This window comes from Acipenser ruthenus, chromosome 7, assembly GCF_902713425.1.
Source record: "Acipenser ruthenus chromosome 7, fAciRut3.2 maternal haplotype, whole genome shotgun sequence".
NCBI classification, from domain to species: Eukaryota; Metazoa; Chordata; class Actinopteri; order Acipenseriformes; family Acipenseridae; genus Acipenser; species Acipenser ruthenus.
In genome coordinates, this window is record NC_081195.1 from 47,058,764 (window position 1) to 47,078,247 (window position 19,484).

At 37.4% G+C, this 19,484-nt stretch overlaps 1 protein-coding gene across 1 annotated transcript in view; it reads right to left on the bottom strand.

Annotated features, from left to right (window-relative positions):
- Nucleotides 1–19,484, bottom strand: part of LOC117416192 (semaphorin-3C) — a 59,235-nt gene that overhangs the window by 5,656 nt on the left and 34,095 nt on the right. The window contains exons 3-16 of the mRNA XM_034027269.3: nt 18,702–18,862; nt 18,307–18,369; nt 15,488–15,607; nt 11,614–11,704; nt 10,776–10,895; nt 10,209–10,351; nt 9,215–9,329; nt 8,874–8,943; nt 7,230–7,374; nt 6,691–6,913; nt 4,501–4,589; nt 3,763–3,804; nt 2,968–3,125; nt 1,477–1,544 (exon numbers count right to left, since the gene is read on the bottom strand). Of these exons, the coding sequence (XP_033883160.2) occupies nt 1,477–1,544; nt 2,968–3,125; nt 3,763–3,804; nt 4,501–4,589; nt 6,691–6,913; nt 7,230–7,374; nt 8,874–8,943; nt 9,215–9,329; nt 10,209–10,351; nt 10,776–10,895; nt 11,614–11,704; nt 15,488–15,607; nt 18,307–18,369; nt 18,702–18,862 (1,608 nt within the window). The remainder of the gene's footprint in view (nt 1–1,476; nt 1,545–2,967; nt 3,126–3,762; nt 3,805–4,500; nt 4,590–6,690; nt 6,914–7,229; nt 7,375–8,873; nt 8,944–9,214; nt 9,330–10,208; nt 10,352–10,775; nt 10,896–11,613; nt 11,705–15,487; nt 15,608–18,306; nt 18,370–18,701; nt 18,863–19,484) is intronic.

The following is a 19,484-nucleotide window of genomic DNA, read 5'->3' on the forward strand; positions in this document are numbered from 1 at the left end:
TAACATTAAATAGTCCATTACCTGTTCATATAGTAATTATGTATCGACCACCTAAGTCAAACTCACTATTTCTGACCAAATCTGGGGATCTCCTATCTATATTGACAGTCAAATATGATCAGATTCTTTTATTGGGTGATTTTAACCTGCATGTTGACACTGATTCTAATTCTAACTCCTTGGATTTTGTGTGGCTACTGGATTCCTTAGATTATATCCTACATGTCAAAGGTCCTACGCATAATCATGGTCATATTTTAGATCTGGCAATCTCTCACAGTTTAGCTGTTAAGAATGACCCTGGATCTTACTATTTCTGATCATCCTGCCATTCTTTTTGAGGTGAATCTGCCAGTATCTACAAAGACTGTGGACTGTACATTTAAATCCCGGGTAATTAATTCTTCAACTGCTATTAAGCTTTCTGATGTCTTGGACTCATTACCACTCTCTGAGTCCTCATCAGTAGATGAGCTGGTTAATACCTACAACACCACCTTGACTGGTATCTTAGATACTGTAGCACCAATCAAAATTCGGAGTGTCTTTTATAAAAAAAAGTTCACGTGGTTCAATGGTACAACTCATGGTGGGAATCTAAACTGCAAGTTCATTACATCGCATGGAAAGGGCCATCTGGTTAAATATAGGAAGGCTCTGGCATAGGCTAGATTATGTCATACTGTTACATACAGTAGTAGTGGAGATGACAGTCATAATGTCTGTCCATATTGTGTGTAATACACTCTAGCTCATAAGTTTAACTGAAAGCCAATGACAGTGAATCACTTATTACACAAGTATTCCTCAAAAAATTGTATTTGTTTTTAATAAATTCTGTATCTATATATATATATATATATATATATATATATATATATATATATATATATATATATATATATATATTGTAACGTCCCGGCACTCACTCGGGTTCGTTGCCCCTTTAAAAGTACGACCCAGGACACAAGAAATGGAGTTTTAAGCGCGGTTGCGCTAATTTTTAATAAACACAACAAAAATAAAACAAACACAAAATAAACACCTAACTCCCACTGGAGCGCTTACTAAACAGGTTTTTCCCTCACTACCTTGCAGGACGGCTAAGCCGTTTACCTGCAAACACAAACACAGCACTTACTCTTAGGGCTGCTCGGAAACAGAGCACGTCTTCTGTCTCCTTCTACTCAGCAGCCCCGTACAGCCAAGCTGCACGTCTTATATACCCTGCACCTGACATTAATTTACAATATATATATCTGGTGCGGGTGATAATTAAACAATTAAACAAAATAATAAAACAATTAAACAAAATGTGCATACGCACATGTTTTCTCTCGCAGGGAGGTTTTAACCCCCTCCCTGCTGTTTCTCATAACCCGCTACTTCACAATATATATATATTTTAAGTCTTAAGTAAATAACATTACAGAATACATGAAGGTTCCTCCAACATAACATACACAATGTTCTTACCTTTCAGATTAAATCCTCTACATTGAGTCAAGGGGTTGCCATGTCTTATATCCTGTCTTCGGCTTCTCCTAAATTAAAAAATATTTTGTATTTAATTCTGTACAAGTTTCTTTAAACTTTTGAACCAACCCTTAACTTTTCTTTCACTGAGTAATGGTAGCAGAAATATAACAGAGAACACAGTAAGAAACCTTAATTCATTTTTTAAATGTATATAACCGTATAATGTTAATGTCAGAACATTTGTAAATATTCAATTACTTACAGTAGTTTAACTTTGTTGATATTTTTAAGAAATGAAAAGCAGACAGTAAATACAGAAATGAAAGAGCACTTTATCTTGGACAACATGCACTACATTTAAAATATTTTTCTGGTATTATTTCCCAGTTAAAAACAAGTTAGTATGCCAAAATGTACAAAAACTACAAAATCCTGAAAGAAAAATGTCTTAATTTTTAATACTGAACTAAAATAAAAGACATAAAAGAAACAGCACATAAAGAAACAAAAGGCTTATCTAGTGGAAATGGTTTTTGTTTCTTTCAACATGTGGCACCCCCACATTCTGATTCAACTTATAAAAATCCAAAGAAAAACAAAACACATTCCTGTAAATGTGTGCATCTGACACACTTCATTGGAAGAACAAGAAACAGGAAAATGAGCGTACCGTAACTATAAGAGTATTACATGCACCCTTTTACAAAGTTTAGAAGCATTGCGGCATCCTATACACAGGATGCATGTTATATACGAGTGCAGCTCACATGTGTATGATAAGTCACAGCTTACACGAATACTCACCCGTTTTTGTTGAAGCTGTCAGCAAAAGCTGATGTTACTGTCAAACCATTATTGTAATCTTTATGTGTGGTTCAGCAGGCAGGAGCTAGGGTTCCTCCCCCATTCTGTCCCACCAAAATATCTGTCAATCTCCCTATTTAAACCCCAAATCACAGCCATATCTCTGTTTGTTTGGTTTTGGCTTTTCATTTGGCTTTCATTAGACCAATGCTTTCAACTTTATTGCAACTTCAACAATAAATCAAACAAAACCATTGGGCTGCAAGTATTTGCTACTTTCAGTTTACAGACTAAAAAATCTTGCTATCTAAAAGCATATTATTTAACTTACCAAACTAAACTGTATGAAATATGTATTTATAAAATGGATACCAGCGTCCCCCTCTCACATGGATCGAATAGCATCTCTCCAGCTAAGCAGCCCAGCTAAAGCTTATGTATAATAATCCACTCAAAACAGACTTCTCTCTCCTACATCTGACGCTGCAGCTGAACCTGCTGCCGTTGAACTGCTGTTGCATCCCTTAATGTCTCAGTCTCTCCGGCCTTCTATAATACTGACCGACTGTCAAAAACTGGCTCACTAAGAATCTTGAGAAAGCATTTCAAATCTTGCATTTAAATCCCAGGGGGATGACAACTCGATCAAAATTCTGTGCTCAAGAAATCTTTTAACAACTATACCTTTTTCCTGTGGGGTAAAATCTGGAGCAAGATCTGCCATCCCATGCACAGTAAGGGTCTCTGGCCAAGCAACAGTCAGCACAAGCTGAACCGTAGATATGACATCGGTGCAAAGATACCTGAGTAATACCTTCTTCTGAGCTTACATAAAGCTGTTGCTGTAAAACATAATCAAATATTGCTGTCACTTGGCATGACACATGCAATTGATGTACTTCAGATGCAAATGTGAATTTGAGTTTACAATGATTTCCAGGACTAAGAAGAATGCTGTTAACAAGATTAAAATATTAGCAGGAATACACAGGTTTAAAAGTAAACATTTCTATATGTTGGCTGATGCAATGTTTTACTCCTGTTACTGAAATCACCAGGAAATAGACAACAAACAGAAACAGTGATACACAAAGTACATTTAAACAACAAGAAGAAAACATTCCTTCAGGTAACTGTAATATTTATCTTTTGTTTTTTTAATGTCTTTTAAAACCGTTCTGTTTTTTCTCTAAAAACCTTTTATTTACTTTAGGATGTTCAATCTAATCACTGTTTTGAGATATGAGTAAAACAGACATGTTTTGAACTGAGATCAGGGGAATGTTTCCCTTTGTTAACTCGACTAACATTAAAAGCGCAGAAACACGTTTCGCCAGACATTCTTGGACGTCTACTAGAGTTCAAGAGTGGTCGGAGTTAGTGGTGAGATGTTCATGGAGGTCTACAGCACTCCTAAAACCCAGTTACAATTCTTTTAATTAGAAATAGACAGAAAATCTTAGTCTTTAAATGTATTACCTTTTTAGAAGAAATCTTCATTGAGGTCACTGGAGCACGATTCTGAAAACAAACAAACAAACAAAAAAAACATCCATCCATAATTTAAAAACAAATAAATAAAAACATGTAAATAATATATCTGTCAGTGTGTACATTTGTTGTGGTCATCTTTGAATTATGCTCTGTATTCATAAAACAGGCATAATAAAATAATATTAGCCTTCATAAAAAAGGCTAATAAAATGTATAGAGAATTAAATAATGAAAAAGAATATGATGTACAGTACAGGCTTAGGACAGTAAATGACTATTCTAATATATATTTTTGTATGTTTTTCATTTTAAAAACCAGTCAGCCCATGTGAAATGATTGCTTTACAATAAAAAATGATTGTAGTCCCTATTAAAGTATATTTCCCAGAAGCCCTGGAAACGTTGCAGCACCGGGACGTGATGAGGTCATCACCAGAGGCCTCCAGGGGTTAAGGTCATGGGAAAAGGCCTTAACCCCAGGAGACCATACTAAAGAACATCCTAAAAAGGCTATACAGACATAAACCTGTATCTCACTCAATAATTCTTTCCATATGGCGTAACATGATTTTCTTGATTGGGCTCTTCACTTGGCTGGCATTTACATAGCCTGGGCCCAAAGACAGGGCACCTGCATTTATTCCTTGAACCGTTGCCAAATTCTCACCAATAAAAGCTTTGATCAGTATAGTAAGATGGTGAATTCAGATGAACAAGCCAAACCTTAAACACTTCCAGCTCCTCCACGATAAGTGCCTCATTTTTTGATCTGTTACTCGGCAGGACAATTACTTTTTGGACAGTTCCTCGATCTGAAATGTAACAGAACTTTGGTTAATAAGCTGTTTGTAAAAAAAAAAAAAAAAAATATGTATGGGTCTTATCAAGCAAGTGCAAAGGCAAAGGATTTGTTTCAGAGTAGAATACAATTATTTTGAATGCAAGAAACTACTTAATAATTGAAGTGTTTCATCCTGACAGTACAACTGATTTATTTCCTACAGACAGAAATGCCTGCTCATTTCCAGGGTCCTATACAATGAATGGACATATTGAAGGCACTTCAATACAGTGCTACCACTATTACCCAAACAAATAATCGAAATAAATGACCACTATCCTTAAAAAAGAGTGTTCAGCATTTAAAAATGTTGTAGTAATATACCCTGAAATAAAAAGCCAAATAAATCTGTATTTTCAGGAGCAATTGAGATCCATAACACCAACTGTACATTCCCTGAAATGAATAGTTGTTGCAAGTCCTAGCAGCATTCTTATTATCTGGGTTTACCTAAAGAAACCGCTGTAAGTTCAGGTACTATCTCCTGTTGACAGAGGTGGGAAGGATAGGGTGCCACCTGTAGAGGAGGTGGAGGAGCACAGCAGCTCAAAATGAGTGAGACACATCCAGGGTTTTTATCCTATTTATTTTATATACAGGGCAGCCTTCATTTAATCATCCCAAAATGAATACTTTTAAGTGATGTGATTCCTTTCAATCAAAGTGGACCAAATTGAGTTCAATGCTCTGTTACTACTATTCCTCAATTCCTATAGTCTTATATTTAAAAAATGATCAATATGTAGTACTGGTATATATTACAGGGAAAACAATAATGATGTGAAAAAGGAAAGGACTGGAATATATTAAAATGAACTATTCTAATTATACATCTATTCAAATTTCAGAGATATGTTGGTTAAGAGTACCAAGGAAAGAAAATTCCAGAAATGCACACGGCAGCCCACAGACAGACTGTACTGGCATCAAGTCAACAATGTCGAACACGTAAGAGCAATAATATTCACCAGATGTGAATTACCACCCCATTCTCTTAACTCTTGTCTAGAGTGTTTAATTCACATTTTCACTTTGTAGGGTCTTGAAATAATTGAAGCAGCAGTAACACAAGTTACTAACTGAAATCTAATAACTGAAGTCCATAACTCATCTTGATCCCAATTAATATAGGTGTCGTATTTTTTTTTATTTTTTTTGCTATCCACATAACTTTACCAACATATGGAACAATAACAAGACAAGGTTTAGCTTGCTATTGAGCTGTTCTTGGAACACGATGGAGGCAATGGAAAAAGCAAAACATTTTGCACTTTGTAACTGGCAAGCTATAAAAAGGCTCATTCATGATACATATTGCTGTCTTGGGTTGATGTTACTGACATTCATGTTGCATGAACTCAACAGCAAGGTGGCCATATGCATTGTCTGCTATGGTGTTGCTGTGCACTATGAAGAAAATGTGTGTAAAGTCAAGGGTGGCTTGTATTGTATTGTTTTTTTTTTTCTTCATAATATTTATTTATTGTATGTGATGATTTTTAAAGGACATATGTGTGTGATAACAAAAACACATTAAAATATTTACTGCTCTGTAGTTTGAAAAAACATCTCAGCTCAAAAGCCACCTAAAGCCAAGTTTATGCCAACATGTGCCATTCGTTGAATTTGAAAAAAAGATGGATTTGACATATATTAAACAGGAGAACATATTTCATAAACTTTTTGTAATTATACAACAACACAGTCAGGTTTACCATATTAATCAGAGTTGGGAATCCTTAACAGCGATTCATGGCTTAATCTGTTGTTCAGTGTTGAAATATAGTGATGGTGATTGTAAAGTCTGTATGTGTATCCAAATGGCATAAACAAGGGAACAGCAGACTTTAAATAAAGTGGAAATGAGGCTTCAGCCAGCACATGTTTTGTGTTACTGCACCATGACACTGTCAATGACATCATGTGGAAAAGAACTATAACTAATGTGTTTTATTTGGCTCATTGGATAAACAATATTTGATACCCTTGGCAACCATCATAGACAGTAATTATACAGTAGTTACTATACCTCTTAAACCATACATGAACAAAATACTATACACATTTACTACCTGTCCCAAGAAACAAGATGTGGTATCTTCCATCTGCAGCATTTACTTGGTCCACAGCTATCTTTGTATATTTGTAATCTGCGTAAGTCCTCAAAACAATTGGTCTTTTGTACATGGGATAGATTGGATTGTACATCATGGGGTGATTCCTAATAAAGGTAACTACATCATCTGGGAAGTCCTTGGTCGTCAATATGTTTGGTGTGAAAGCTCCTCCAGGACACTACAGTGTATTAATAACAAATAAAGACATTGATTATGGTATGGACTTCATTATAACAGAAATACTCATTTTATATATCTTCATTATTCTACACATTTGGAAGGCTGACAACACTTTAATTTCATGTTACTGTGCTACAAAGAAAGAAATGTGATTAGAGGTAACCACCACACTTATAAACATAAGTCATTGAATCTAAAAAAAAAAATCATAATACAATTAATAAACATATTTAATCTGTTTATATGGAATGTTATAAGTAACATTATATATTCTAATAGGGACATCAGCTATGAAACAGCACACAATTACTTACTGTACCAGGTCTTGGGTAAGGGATTCTTCCTTGAAATGGAATCCACTGGTGGTTAGGGCCATCCTTGTGGGCAAACGGTCCATTAAACACAGTCAGAATGTCAGCCATATTGTAAACACACACAGCTGAGCCCTTAAACACGGAACTGGGGATATATAAAGTAAGAAATATATGAGAAACATCACTATTCCTATAGTACAGATCTCCAGAACTCAGATCCTTTTCTCTCCATTTTTGTATGAATATATGGACTTCTATAGAACTGCACACGTGTCTTTTTGTTTTTATTTACAGTGTTGTACTGTACATGCTATGGTAACTTTAAATGCTGAGCTGGACAGAAGCACAAAGCATTGAGTCAATTTATTTTAAGGTCACCGAGTAAGCCAATGGCCACCAGCAGAAGATTCAAACTAGGCCTTTCTGTTTTACCAAACCTCAGCCATTAGGATGAATATACTGTATATACTATATAATTTGTATTTAATTAAATTCATATCAAAGTAAAATTATGCATTTGGAAACATAATGTCACCCTTGTGTCAGTGACCAATGTGTGTATCATGGCCCAACTACTAAAGACTGTAAGGATTAATTACATTCATGATAAGCCTGCCAACAAATAGTTGAACTCAATAGTTTTACTTTTGGTTGACTCTAGTTACCCATTACTGTTGAGTTTACTATTTTAGTATTCCACAGGATTTGAATAGAGAAGTATGTGGTTTGGCCACTTGCATATAAAAAAAATACATTTTTTATGTATAAGATTGTGTGGGATTGGGAAGCTCCATGTGTTTAGTTTGGCAAAACCCTGCATATCATATATAACCAAACACTAATTGTATTTCATGGATATTATGAATGGAGAGTATTTGCTGGGTCAAGTTGTGCTAGCTCACATTATAAACTGATAACATCAATTGATTTAGTTCTGCTTTAAGATTGTACTGACATCAATATGAGCAGTATTTTGCTCCAAATTTCCTTACATGGGCCCTCTATATGCACAAGCCCATACACATGCTCTCAATGCAAACTGGTGAGCCTATCTCAAATGATTAACATCACCAAATGACACAATGCTAAATAATAGGGTTGCCAACTTTCAATTTTTCCAAAACCGGACACATGCACAATACATTTCAGTGTAGTTCTCGAACATAATGGACCGATATTACAAAAAATAAACCTTTGCACAGTGCAACATTGAGAGGGCTGGCTCAGCGAGAATGGGCAATGAACAGTAAGTAAGCAAGATTCGTAAGAATCTTACTTTTGCTGCCTGGTCAGTGGTTCTGACAAGACATGGAACAAATTCCGGTCCAAAACCAAACAGTTGGCCACCCTACTAAATAAGCCAAGGCTACAAAAACAAAGCTTTATTGCTGCTCATAATAATACGCATATATGGGTTTCAACAGTAACAGCCAAGTTCCAGTACCAACATTCAACATGTTAGCTGGATAAGCTAAGCAGCTTTATGTCAGCACTATATATAACAACAATAAAATTAAACTAATAAAGTAAAATATTTCTTTGCTATTTTGAAGAGGTGCTATGGTTGGGTAGAGATTGTGCTGTCTTGGTGAATTCTTTCTGTCAAATTAATTCACCAGCTGCTGTTTTCCAACTAAAGCTTACCTCGAGGATGTGAAAATTCCATAAACCAAGAGGTTTTTAGGTTTTTCCGTTTCCATTAAAAATATATCCTCTGGAAGGCAAAAAAATTAATCTGTATTACTAATAAAACAAATCAAAAGCTTTTAATTAAATGCCATTGAGTGAACTTTTACCTTTTATAGGACCAACACAACAAATATACACGTACTGTGTTGTGTTTTCTTACATATCACATGAAATTGGATATCTACTGTATTTACCTTTTTGAAGTATAAAGACATACCATCCAAAATTTGATTTGTAAGTGAGAAAGCAGTACTATAACTTGTAACTGTAAGTTTTTCATTTTGCAGTTTACATACCTAGCTCATCAAAGTATGTCTCTGTGCCATCATCGTCCATGACTGAACACACCAGCCTTGCCTTTAAAAAAGTTGTCCATTTGTTCACTAGGCTACGCTGACCACCAACATCATTCTACAACCAAAAAAATGTGTGATTAGTATAGTGTTGAAGATTAATATATATGTTATTAATATATATTTTATATACATCATCAGTAGGTCTGTTGTTTAAAGCCTTTTTTTGTTTTAAATTAGGTCTACAATAGAACCTCAGAGATATGAACACCAAACTGAAGAACTGACCAGTCTACCAAACACCCCACTTTCAATTGGAAGTATGCAATCACTCAACCATGCGTACAATGTAACAGATAGACACACTTGTATAAACAGTGTGCTGGTCATGAAGAAGGCAAAATTACTGTACCAACAAATATTTCCAGACAAAGGTGAGGCAGATTTCAAAAGTAAGTATGGGCAATTTTACTTGCAACATTTTAGTTTTAAACAAAGCAGGATTTTTTTCCAAGCCAAAGGAGGCTGAATGAGCAACCTGCATGAATGCATTTCATTTCAAATAAAATAAAATCAAGCACTACGTTAACCCAGGTTTTCCTGGAAGTTTAATCTGTGTGTTTGCCACTTAAATTGATCCTTTTAAAGACTTCAGAACCATAACAATATGAGCATTGCATTACTGAGCTGTGTCCTTGCATTATCTGTGCAGATAGCAGGTGTACCTATTTATTAAAAACACTGAAAACTGATTTTCACATTTACGGACATTTCAGACGTAGGAACAACCTCCATTCCCAAGGGGTTTGTAACTCTGAGGTTCTACTGTACATTCTACATTGGTCATGTCATAAAGATGAAAACGTGAATACTGATCATTTTACAATAAACTTTTGGACATGGCATCATTACATCCTAGCTTCGTGAGCTTTTTTAATATCTTTTTTTACATTTATTTACTTAAAATATAGACGACTGAACAGTACATAATCCTTACTGGACATATTCTAGCAACCATGGCATGGATGTGCTTGGTATTTCCATTGTTGTCTGTCAGCCTCTCTCTGAAGAAGAAGTAGAGTTTTGCATCACTGGGGTCTGACCCATCTGGGATAAGCTGTGCATCAATAAAAATGGGTTCTAGAAAACAATAAGATAAAATAGTTGGATTGCGGGAATTCAATTATTCTTTAAACACACTGGGTTATGAACTACAAATGTTCTCAAGTGACTTCTAAAATCCTTCACCAAAAGGTTTACAGTTTAATTGAAAAAGAATAATACAAATATAAAAAGGTAGATGGTATAAAGTAATCTCTTACATCTAAGAACTCCCACTTTCTACATACACAATAGTCCTGCAACGTTACCAGTTTGTTAATTTTATACATGCCTTAATCATGTGATGTAAGCATAGGCTGATTTATCGATAAGGAGATTTCATTGAAAGTATATGACTGATTTTAAGTGTTAACTCAGATGTCAGCTGTAATGGAAAGCAAAACCTAATACATTTTTATAAAGTATTTTACAGTAGTTTTTATAAAATATTTTACATTCATACCGCTTAGCCACTTTGAGTTATGTTGGTCTGTCCTCACTGCATTTCTCTTGGTAAGGCTTCTAAAAATGGCAGCATCAGTACCCATGAAGTCTATGAACATTCCTGAAAACAGTTCTTCATCTAGGCAGAAGCATATTAATACAGTACAATGTATTTAATAACATTATGCTATGTAAGGGCACATTTGATAGATATTACAAAGACATAAACAGAAAAAATAAACTTAAACACGTTCCTGTATCAACACTTTAAAGCTGCCAGTGGTTGATCAACCTTAAAGTTGTGTCAAGGACCCACCTCCCAAAAAAACCCTCTATGAACAATTATAATTTACCTTGAGCAGAATTGGGTTAAAAGAGGTTCATCTTACACATAAAAAGCAGGCCAGCCAGATGGAAATTTCCTATAATACAGTGCTGCATTATGCTTTGCAGATGAGCCAAATCTTGTTTTATAGCACTGCTGCTTTTGGTTTGTAAAAGCATATTTGGTTTATATTGTTTAAAAAATAATGAAACACTCTATTAATTTATTTTTTGTGACTACTATATCTTTAACAACATGGGACTTGATTCTAGTCAGCCTAGTAGCAGCTGGAGAAATTGATGGAAGTCTTGTGAAATTTGGCTGGGTTACCTGAAACCCTGCGTGTGACACCGAACACTGACTGTGTCAACATGAACCTGATACTGCTGAACCCATAAGACTTCAAAGCCCAGCAGTGACTGACAGGACATGGGGAAAGACAAATGGTGAAAGGAAAGACTCTTTGCAAATAATAATGTGTCTAGTGTCGGTACAGGAATAACTGAAACAAGGAAATCAATGCTTCACTTACTGATCATGACTGAAACTGTATTAACTGTAGGGTTGAAAGAACAGCGTCCCTTTCCGGATTCAGTCTTAGAGTCAATAAAAAAAACGTTTTCCTGCAGAGAAAAAAAATAAGTAAATTGTATCCTACTGTGCGTAAGGTTTTGATATTTTAGGAATTACAGGTCCTCCACCCATATTACAAGCAGGAATTCACATTTTACGATCCCAACATAATCAACGCATGGAAATTTTCCATATACATTTTTTTATCTTTAAAAGTAACAGAACAAAGTTAAATGATTCAGTTTTTATTGCTCTTTAATGGGACATTAAATCTAGATTTTAAGTATATTGAGAACTGAAGTTCTAGGCTACCGTCTTTGTAAAGGTATGAAATGCATAACTTACCTATGTAGTTCCCTTTCAATTCCAAGATGACCACCAAATTTAATACTTTTGTGGTATGCCTGCTTGTCAGATATTCGCTGAGCATTTTATATCAAAGCTGCCGATAGGCCCCTCCGCGGAGTGACGTCCTCAGTCCCGCCTCACCGAGGTAATAAATCGTCACTGAGCGGAGATCTCAGCCTCTTTTGCCTTTCACAGACAGGTAGGTAAAGTGGTGAATATTACTCTAACCCTTTTTTTTCCAATTGTGATTGACCTTTTAGAGCTCCTTCTTAGAGTTTTTGTGAGTTCCCTTGCAATTAATTGCTGGAAGTAGGCTTGCCAGGAATCAGAAACTTGGCAACCGAAGGCTGAGCTAATGCATACGCAACTGCGTTTCGTTTTGAAAAAAAAAACAAAAAACTTAGGTGGTGCAGCGCATTTGGGAACGCTTCGGGGAAGACCACGGCAGAGACGACCCATTGCCCCCTGTGGTTCTGCCTCCGCAGCTGCAGAGGTCCACTAGGCATCGACGTCCTAGCACACGAATGGCCCAAAGCACCTATATACGCTTTCCTGCCTATACCGCTGCTCCCTGCCTTCCTCGAGAAGGTCAAGAGAGAGGAAGCGACAGTTCTTCTGGTGGCCCCTAGATGGCCCAGGAGAACCTGGTTTTCGAACCTCTGCCAGCTGCTGCAGGGCCAGCCCTGGGAGATTCCGCTGCGCATGGATCTCCTCAGCCAGGCAAAAGGCACCCTCTGGCACCCAGAACCGGGCAGACTCCAGCTGTGGGCCTGGCCCCTGAATTGGACCGTCTGTCCGCCCTAGGGCTCACAGATGCAGTAGTTAGTACACTGCAGAACGCTAGGGCTTCTTCCACAAGACCGTTGTACGCCTATAAGTGTAACTATTTTCAAAACTGGTGCATGGCCACGATCCCGTGTATTGCCCTATAGCATTTATTTTACAGTTTCTGCAAGATCTACTAGAGGCGGATAAATCCCCCTCTACGTTGAAAGTGTGCTTTCAACGTAGAAAACAGGTCGGTCATACTCTGGCGACCTGTTTTCTAAAGGGTGCTCGGCGGATATGACCTCCTATAAAGGACGTCCTCCCCGAATGGAGTCTAGGCATTGTACGGGAGGCTCTCACGAAGGCCCCGTTTGAGCCCATAGATACCACAGAGCTGAAATATCTCTCTATGAAGACAGCCTTTCTGTTAGCTATCACCTCCGCTAAGCGAGTCAATGAGCTACAGGCACTGTCCATGCACAGTTCCTGTATGCGCGTTTGGGACGTTGGAAACAGGGTATCATTGCACACAAACCCTGCTTTCCTCCCTAAGGTGATTACAGCGTTTCACTTGAATCAATCAGTGGAACTAGAGGCTTTCCATCCCCCTCCCTTTGCGGAGGAGTCGGATAGGAGATTCAATTCCCTCTGCACAGTTCGGGTATTGAGATGCTATGTGAATAGAACGAGAGTGCTGCGTCAGTCTGACCAGCTCTTCGTTTGTCACGGTGAACGGACCCGAGGTCAAGCCCTCTCTAAGCAGCGACTGTCCCATTGGATTGTGGACACGGTTTCGACTGCGTATACTAATGCCGGCCTACCCCCACCTGGGAGGGTGGCCGCACACTCAACCAGAGGTGTGGCTATGTCATGGGCCCTCTTCAGAGGTGCCTTGTTGACCGATATATGTACTGCGGCTAGCTGGACTACCCCTCATACGTTTACCAGGTTCTACCGACTTAATGTTGTAGATCCCTCTATGCCTTTAATAGGCACTAGGGTCCTTGAGGTTGCACACTCACACCACCAACACTAGATGGCAGTAGCGAGATGTCCCTCAGATGCTGTCCGCTCATTCTCCCTCACGACGGCTCTGGTATACTTTCCCAAAAGTATTCAATTTGGCGGTCATCTTCGAATTGAAAGGGAACGATATGTTAAGGATGTAACCCCGGTTCCCTGAAAGAGAAGATGACCGCCAACCTTGTGAAGTCACATCACTCGCATTCGCGGGTTCATTGGAAAAAGAGGCTGAGATCTCTGCTCAGTGACTATTTATTACCTCGGTGAGGCGGGACCGAGGACGTCACTCCGCAGAGGGACCTATTGGCAGCTTTGATATAAAATGCTCAACGAATACCTGACATATCCCAAAAGTATTCAATTTGGCGGTCATCTTCTCTTTCAGGTAACTGGGGTTACATCCATAACCTATCGTTTCATGGACTCAAAGAGCCTTACCATTTTTAGGGCCTACCATACATATGAACTGCAACCAATACCCTAATGCATTTATCTGGTCTACAAATACAGCAATACAAATGTAAATATTCCCACCAATGGGTTAAAGTATTTCAGAATTAAACATAAATACAAGTAGCTGTCAAAACAAAATCAGATGTAATCAGAAGGAACTTCTATTCATTTGCTAACATAAAACCAGATTGCCACAAAACCTCAGCTGAAGGAATTATTTAAATTTGGCAGTGTATATTTTGGACAATAAACCGCACTCTTTTTCTGGAAAATGTTTTTATTCCCAATACTCCCATGTCTGTTAATATAGACTTTTGAGTAGAGGAAGGTCTACACATCCCCTTTCTGTTAGCCATGGTAGTGCACTTTTGCTTGTACAAAAAAGACCATGTTGGTACCTCGACTGAATGCTCCACTGCCACAGATAAACAGATAAGTGTGATTGTATGGTTGGATAACAGGTACAAAGTTGCCACTGCCGTATTAAAAAATGTATTTTGCCTGGAGGGGCTTCAAGTTGGTCTAACCCACAACTTGCTTTGACCGTGATACATGGATCTTTATAGTGTTGGAGCTTGCATTTTACAATACTGAAAATACAAAAAATAAATAAAAAAATCTCAACTTCTGATATTCAGAAACAGTACTGCAGGTTTTTCTGTAGAAGTGTTTTCAACTTTTATATCCATCCAGGTCTGAACCACTATTGTTAACCTTGAACCGTTAGGGCCCTAATGATTCATTCAGAGCAAGTCTAACACTATAACAATATATACATTATATCATTTAGTTTGATGGGTTACAATTAATGTTTGTGTAGTGCTGTACTGTGTGTATGTTGAAGAAAAAGCAAATCAACAAAGAGTTTAAAAAGACTGTGTTAGGTTCTGTTCCAGTGGGTAATTCCATTCAGTAATGCCAAATCTATCAGATATATTTTCCATTCTAAAGGGAGTTCCCAATCCTCACATCAGCAATACACAGTTGGTAGTATAAAATGAATTATTTTGGTTCAGGACTACTCTCTTTAAGAGAAACCAGAAACACATTCCAACAATAATCTAATATGTGCTGTACTTTGTTAATTATGCATTTAGGTAAAGAGCCATTTCTGTGAAGTTTCTGAAAAATCTACCTTAATTATGGAAATGTAGGAATTATGGTAAGTACTGTACTCGGATGTTTAAAGCTGGTATCAGCTTTTAAATCCATAGCCAGCCAATCAGATCATAAATACTTACTTCTGACCTGCGACCTCTGTTGATGTAAGTGCACACAGGACTGAATGCTCCACTGCCACAGATAAACAGATGAGTGCGATTGTATGGTTGGATAACACGTACAAAGTTGCCACAGCCATACTGAAAAACAGAAAAACAGATACTTAGGTTGCATTATAAATAAATTAAATACTTGCCATACCACCGATTCTGACCCAAATTAATTTCTGACATATTTCTTACACTAGCAGTAACTTTCATTTATGTTATAGTCTCCTACCCAGTTTCTACCTAAATAGAAGATCCAATGTACAGATAAGGATGTAACGATGGGCTACAGTAATGTTGCATTTGGTCAGTTCCATTACCTAAAGATTAGTAACAGTATGGATAGATCTATTCACTTTGACCGTGATCTCATCTTTCCTTTTTTTTTATTTACGCATCAGTTACACAGCTTAATAGGCAAACAATAGACGACATTTATTGAAAGAGGGGGGAAATTGGACACAGTACTTTCCACTGTGTTATGGAGCAATACAGTTTAAAGTGCAACAGCTTGAAAATTGAATTCTGAATTAATCGCATTACAGCAACATATCAAATTCAAGGAAAGAATCAGGACCGAGTCAAACTGGGAATTGCTAGTGGGCTAGAATGAGGTACAAAAAAACAACAGCTGCCTCACCCATCCTCCAACACATTCAGAGACGTTTGTGACACCATGAGTGGACAGTGATTTACTGTCTTGGAGAATTATACATATGCAAATATACTGAAGTCAGACGCAAATTCAATTTGGACCCAACTGACAGACAGTATCAGTCTAACTTCACACCATCTTTTAACCTTGACTGCATGATGAATACAAATTAACAGCTTGTCCAGTTGATGATAGAAAGCTATAGAAAAGTTTCTGGAATCTAAGTTTCCACTGATTTATCTTCCATGCAACACAGAAACCATTCCAAAATAACCGTAAATTAATTAGACTATGCATATGTGGCAATGTGCCCCGCCCCTGTGTGCATATTATGTGTTGTATGTTGCGTGCGTGTGTTAATGTTGGTGTATAGATTGGTACACGGGATATAAACGGGTCTGTGTTTCACGTGTGATTTAAAAAGGTAGATTTGTATTTAGGCACGAGGAGGGCACAAATCACTTCACGTGCTGGTTAAATGTATTATGTGAGCACGGGGTTGCACATAATTAATTCACGTGCTGGGATTCAAGTGAATAATTAATTAGTAATTGAATCCCAGCACAACAGTATATATAGTTCTTTCACTCAGGGTTGGGTGCTCGGTGAGTGGAGAACGGGATTGGAGACGGAGGTATTTGTGGAAAGTAAGAATAGTTAAATCTGCTCACCGTGTTTTGTTCGTCTGTCTGTGCACTGTCTAGTACGTTTTGTTTGTCTATTTATTTTGGCGCAAGTGCCGTGTCCTGTGTTTTTGTTTCAAACCTTTTATTTTCTGTTCTGTTTATTAAATGCTGAGCGAAAGCATTCGCTCAGCTTCACCAAACCACACCTCTCTGTCTGTTTATTTCCTGCTTCTGGTCTGACGCCACCCACTCCGGCCGTCTTTGTGACAGCATATTACCTAAAATGATCATCTTACTTAATGAAGCCTATTGCCTATTTAGCCATCTTACTTATAAGTCTCTATTGAAGAGTTAAGTAGTGGGGTTTTGAAAAATATAGCATTACACGTCCCCACGTGTTGCTACAACTGTTTAAATAATGTACCTGTAATTTTTCTTTTCATTGTTAACATCTCTGACAATGTTTTACACTTAGAACTTTAAAGTCTGCTTCAGAGCTCTTTTCAAAATGTCAGCACTAGTGTACTGATAGTGTAAGTATTATTGCCCACATTGTCAATCAGGTACATCAATAACATTCCATGATGTGGTACAGAACTGAAAAACCAGAGCACTTGTTGTTATGTTTTTTTTTTCTTTTTCTTTAATCGCTCTTCCTGCAGTGATTTAGAGGACAGATCTCAAACCCTAGTGAACTAGAGCAGACATTTTGAAAAGAGCTTGAAACAGACTTTAAAGTTATAAGTTTAAACTGTTGTCAGGATGTTAACAATGAAAAGAAATTACAGGTACATTATTTAAACAGTTGTAGCAACACGTGGGGACGTGTAATGCTACATTTTTCAGAACCCCGCTACTTACTCTTTAAGTGTTTATAGAAAGGGCCTTAAATTAGCAGGCCTGGGGTTTACACTTCATTGTTAAGTGCAACAGCTCTCTGAATGGACTGCTCACTGAAGGACAGTACTGTTGAAACAACTGCCAACTAATATGCAAAAGGACAGCGATGTGATGTAAGTAATAAGTAGCTTAATTTCATACATTGAACTCTACTGTTGACCTCCCTGGATTAAAATGGTAAAGTGGTAACTGTGGATTGCTAAAATAGGAAGCTGTGAAGCATTGTTAACCCACATTTCAACCTCTGGGTACCTTGTTCAACTATTGCCTATACTAAAGTGACCAAAATAACTTTGGTCTGTCTCAGCTGAGCATTAGGACAGTTAGATAAGACACAGAGAAATGACTTGTTCCACACTATACAGAAGTGTTGTAGAAAGAATAAGAAACTGTACTTGATCAATTAGTACTTTATTATTTAAGATGTTGGTAAATGCTCACCTTTGTTGTCCTTTATTAACAATGACAAATGCTTCTCATTCTTTTATGTATGACAACATGCACAATGTTCAATGTTAATTTAGGAGTATGCTAACAGGTATGACATTCCACTGCTGGCAGCACAATAGAGTAAGCCGACTCAGAGGTGACCCATTTTATTTCCTTCTTACCGTCGGATCTTTGCCAGCCATTTTGCATTCTTCGATTTTGCTACTCGATGCTGGCCAGAATACCTGTTTAGGGGAAATGATAAAAGTATGACATTACATGAAACCAAAGGAGTAAATAGCTTCAAATGTCAAATTGAATGGTTACAATGTCCTAGGATTGTTCAGACAATCTCAAAGCAAAGCCAGGTAACAGCAGATACAAAGAAAAAATATAACTCTGAATTGGAGCAACAAAACCTACAGACACTCTGAATGATAACAAGCAGCATTAGGGATCAGTATGTTCATGTTATTATGAGAAAAAAAAAACATTTAAAAGTGTGGGAAACAAATTTTGTTTTTCTATACAACAATTTTATGTAATTTTACCTAAAGCGGCTCTTATGTGAACTTACAGTTAGAGACTCTTGGGTAATGTTATTTATATTCAATGACAGGATGTGGTCTTTGCTGCCCACATAAATACGATCCTGGTCTTCATCCATTTGCAGAATCCTATAGTCCATGGGATACTGAGACACACTGTGGTGCTGGGCTGTTTGTGTAGCTTGTAGTTCTGAAATGGAAACAATTAAAACATTATAAAACCTCTTAGCCATTAGTGATTGTGGCAGGACTGAGGCCCTCCACATGTAAAGAGTGTTTTTTTTTTTTTTTGGGGGGGGGGGGGGGGGGGTTGTATAATTTTGTAAATAAAGTTGTTTTCAAGTGTGTTAAATATGGCAGGGCTGGGGTTAGACCCCCCAGATAAAACCAGACTGGAATGTGGCCAGGTGTTAATCGATTTATTGATTATCCAATAGTTCTGACCACGTGCTATAAAAGAGGAGCTGGAATAACAATTCCTTTGTTCTCTGCAAGCTTGAGATGGATTGGCCAGTCTAACTTAACCATGGTGAGTGGAACTGGGGTGGTAAGTGAAACCTTTAAAAATAGAATTAGTTTAGGGGATTTTAAATCCCACCCAGTTTATTTGAGTGTGTGCCAGGGAGAAGGTTCCTGCAGCAGGAACTCCCCTTTAGTGGGAGCACTGCTGAGCTGCTTTTTGGCAAACTTGTATTTTTCGCTGTTTTTACCCACTGTGTTTTGTTTTGGCATTTTTGTATTTCTTTTGTTTACACTGTGTGTATGTTCCCCTTCACTAGGTAATATCTTTAATGCAACAACACCTGCAAAAT